This window comes from Podarcis liolepis, assembly GCF_965112155.1.
Source record: "Podarcis liolepis genome assembly, chromosome: Z".
In the NCBI taxonomy this organism is placed as follows: domain Eukaryota; kingdom Metazoa; phylum Chordata; class Lepidosauria; order Squamata; family Lacertidae; genus Podarcis; species Podarcis liolepis.
This window is the reverse complement of record NC_139570.1, coordinates 34,889,712-34,893,599: the sequence shown is the minus strand read 5'-3', so window position 1 is coordinate 34,893,599 and position 3,888 is coordinate 34,889,712. Positions and strand designations below refer to the sequence as shown.

Sequence of the window (3,888 nt, the reverse complement as noted above, 5' to 3'; positions counted from 1 at the left end):
TTGTTTTGAAGACAGGAGTGCCTGGCGTGCTCTGGTCCATGGGGGTCACGAAGAGTCGGACACGACTAAGCAACAACAACAGTACTTGTTTTGTGGCAGAGCTGATGTAGCAAGCCACCTTTAGATCACGGCCCACGCGACCCTGTAGCGGGCCCAGGGACCTCCCCCAGTCGCAAGACCAACGCGGTATAGCCCGTCTTAGCCTCCTGTTCGAAAACATTGCCCCTTTAAGAAGTCGGCACGACCGACGAAGGCGGGGCTACAGTGTATCCCTTTTGCTCCTCCTCGAACGTTCTGTCCCACTCGCACCTTCCCTGACCTTCTGCTGATCGAACGTTTCGTTCCATTCACACTTTTTTCTCATTTTCGGCGTTCCGCTGATCGGACGTTCCATCCCCATTCACACTCTCCCACCCGCAGAACCGAGAGTCCTCGTGTCTGTAGCAGCCGCTTGCAAGCTGCCGCTGGGTCGCTTCCGCCAAGCGGAGCGGATGAAATGAAGCGCTTCTGCAGCGGCAGCCGGTGGCTGGTGCCGGCGGCCTCCCTGGCTCTCGGGTTGGGCTTGGGCGCCGGCTTGTCCAAGAGAGGGAGGCAGCCGAGCCAGCTGGGAGCGGAGGCGGAGGGGCTCCTCTCACGGCTGCCGGTCGTGCCGGTGGTCGCCGCCGCCACCACAACTTCGGATTTGGCTGCCCGAGGCGGCGTTGGCGACTCGGGGGATCTGGCCAAGTACGGCTTGCCGGGGCTGTCCCTGCTGCGGACCCGGGAGTCCTACGTGCTGTGCTACGACCCGCGGGCTCGTAGCGCCCTCTGGGTGGTGGAGCAGCTAAACCCGGCCACGCTGAGCGGCTCCTCGGACCGCGCTGCCTGCGACTTCCGTTCCGACGACTCGATTCACGAGTACCACCGCGCCACCAACGCGGATTACAAGGGCAGCGGCTTTGACCGGGGACATCTGGCGGCCGCCGCCAACCACCGCTGGAGCCAGAAGGCCATGGGGGACACGTTCTACTTGAGCAACGTCGCCCCCCAGGTAAGGGAGAGTGTACTGGATTGGCTTGTTTGAAGGCAGCGAGCGAGCGAGCTATTTTCCCCGGGCGCTCAAGTCCCTCTGTTAATGGTTGGAAAGCTGGTCTTGTCCCCCACCCTAAGCTGTGGCAATTGCACTCTGCATAGCCTCAGAGGCACTTCTTAATTTGATATCGAGGAAATAAAGAGAATGCCTGTCCATGTGACCAAAGGCAGACCTACATTTGGGGGCCCCATAAGCTTTAATTGTTATGGGGGCCCCTTTGCAATAAGCAGTCATGTCTGGGTAGCCATTGTTAGTTTCTTCAGTGGGATTGTTCCATGACAATCACCAGTTGTGTTTTTGATTTTTACAACATCTCAGATTTTGATTAAAATTGCCCAACTGGATTATCTCATGTCAAAGTCACAGAAGTGAATAAAAATTTCCTATGCCTTACAGTTTTTGAGTTGTGTGACTCAAATTAGGTCTACTAGACCTAATATTTTTAAAGCAATGTGAACTAAAGTCACTTCTGGGTCACCTCTGGGATTAGGCGCCCCACAGAGGCTTTTAAAAGGTGAGCATAGAGTTAAACATAGCACCACACACATAAAGGCTGCTATGGAGTCAGGTCAGTGAGGTCCACCTAGTTCAGTGCTGTCTACTCTGACTGGCAGCAGCTTATTTGGGGCTTCCAGCAAGGGACACTCCCAGCCTTTCCCAGGATTGAATCTGGGACCTTCTGCATGCCAGGCACGTGTTCTAACCAATGAGCAACAGTCGTCGTCCCCTTACCACCTTGTGGTTCTGCAACATTTGGACCACACCTAGCCTTTTAACTGCTTCATTATCATCCTCACTTCAGCTACTGAACACAACATTTATTTTGCTTCTAGAATCCTCATCTGAATCAGAATGCCTGGAATAACCTGGAGAAATACTGCAGGAGCTTAACTAAATACAACAAGAATGTTTATGTCTGTACAGGACCACTTTTTCTACCCAGGTAATTAATAAAAACGAAAACAACTTACAGACTTTCCCCTCTGGTTTACTCTGCCAACATCCCCCACCCCGCAATCACAGTTATTATTTTATGAAATAATAAAATATCGATTTTGTTAAATAAAAATTATAATATTGTTTCACATTTTTGTAAAAGGGGTGCTGGAATTACCCCACATCATGGCTTCTAACTCCCCCCCCCCCCGATTTCCCCATACAGGATGGAGGCAGATGGGAAGATGTACGTGAAATACCAGGTGATTGGGAAGAGCCACGTGGCCGTCCCCACACACTTCTTCAAGGTGCTCATCCTGGAGAAGTCAAGTGGGGAGATAGAGTTGCGCTCCTACGTCATGCCAAACAGCCCTGTCAATGACAAGATCCCTCTGGAGAATTTCCTGGTCCCCATCGAGAGCATCGAGCGGGCCTCTGGCCTCCTCTTCGTCCCCAACATCCTTAAGAGGACTAGCAAGTTGAAAGCAATCTCTGCTGGAAGCAACTTGAAAGCAATCACAGCTGGAAGCACCACCTAAGGAAGTGATTCCTGAGACCTTGCAAACAGACACTTGCCAGGCGGTAGGATCTGCCCAAGTAGTCAGTAGCTATCCCAGCTCCAACAAGCAACTCTCTCTTTCTCAGCACTCTCAAGGAACAGTACCTGCTTCTCTCTAAAGACAAGAGGCAGTGATGGCCACTAACTTGGATTGCTTTCCTCTGCTTGCTGTAAAAGGGAAACTTGGGGCAGATGGGGCTTGTCAACCTGGGAAGGGAGCCCATCTAGGAGAAGGAATCTCTGCTGCTTTGTGGGATGTCTTCAGGAGAAGAAAATGCTAAGGAGTAAACCCTATACAAATCCAGAGTGCGCCTCCTTCTGGCAACTCCTGCAGCCAAGCTGGTACCAAACAAATTGCTCTGCTTTCCTTTGGACCACACCAGCAAGGCCGAGACGGGGGTCTTGCCATCTGGGCAGCCCAGGACAGCCCAGACATGTCCTCCAGGGAGGTCACTTTGGTGCTGCTTAAGCAACACAAACAATGTAGGAGGCAGCAATTATGAGTTACTGGTCTCTGCAGCCACAGCTGGCACTGTGAGTCTCCAGTAGTATGACTTCACCCCTGGAGGTGCCATCCATTGTGTTTTGAGAAAGATGGGAGGCCAATAACAAGTATTCATAAAAACCACTTAGCTGAAAGCCACTTCTGCAGTTTCCCCTCCTTTCTCACTGGAAGCTCCGCCACTCCCCACGAGGGTGTCAGCAGGGGCACAGGGCTTTATCAGTTGTGGCTTCTCAGCTGGGGAATGTTCCTCCCCAGTGAGGTCTGCCTGGCACCATCATTAACATTATTTTGGCGTCAGGTGAAAACTTCTCTCTCCTAGACATTTGCAGGATTAGGGTGGTTTTGTTGCTGGTACATTTTTTTGCTGCTGTTTTATAGGATGTATTTGTTCTGATTTTGCTTTACGCTATTAAAAATTATGCAAGTTCACTTGGAGGCTCATGTGATAAGTGACTAATACACTGAAGTAGTATGATTATCATCATCATAGGAAAATATATCAATAAGGGCTTGTATCCAATGCTAGTCCTACTCTGAGTAGACCCATTTAAAACAATGGGCATGACTAACTTAGATCCATTAATTTCAGTGGGTCTGTGGTGGATGATCTTAGTTGGATCCAACCCAGTATTTAGCAGGAGAGAACACTGATTTTCTGTCTGCCTGTAACAACCAGGTAAGTCTAAGAGCTGCCTGAACCACTGTTCAACACCTATTATTGGGGGGGGGGGGTGGCAGTCATCCACACATATTCTTCTCCCCACTGCAGAGGTTGTGCAGAGGGAAGCTGCAAGTTATTGAATAATAGGAGGTGGT

The 3,888-nt window shown here is 50.7% G+C and overlaps 1 protein-coding gene across 1 annotated transcript; it reads left to right on the top strand.

Annotated features, from left to right (window-relative positions):
- The first annotated feature begins 238 nt into the window (after positions 1-238).
- On the top strand, positions 239-3,501 carry ENDOG (endonuclease G). The gene is made up of 3 exons (XM_083484882.1): positions 239-1,030; positions 1,906-2,015; positions 2,235-3,501. Exons 1-3 carry the CDS (start codon positions 497-499, stop codon positions 2,545-2,547), a joined length of 957 nt encoding a protein of 318 aa, XP_083341008.1. The 5' UTR covers positions 239-496; the 3' UTR covers positions 2,548-3,501.
- Positions 3,502-3,888: the final 387 nt, after the last annotated feature.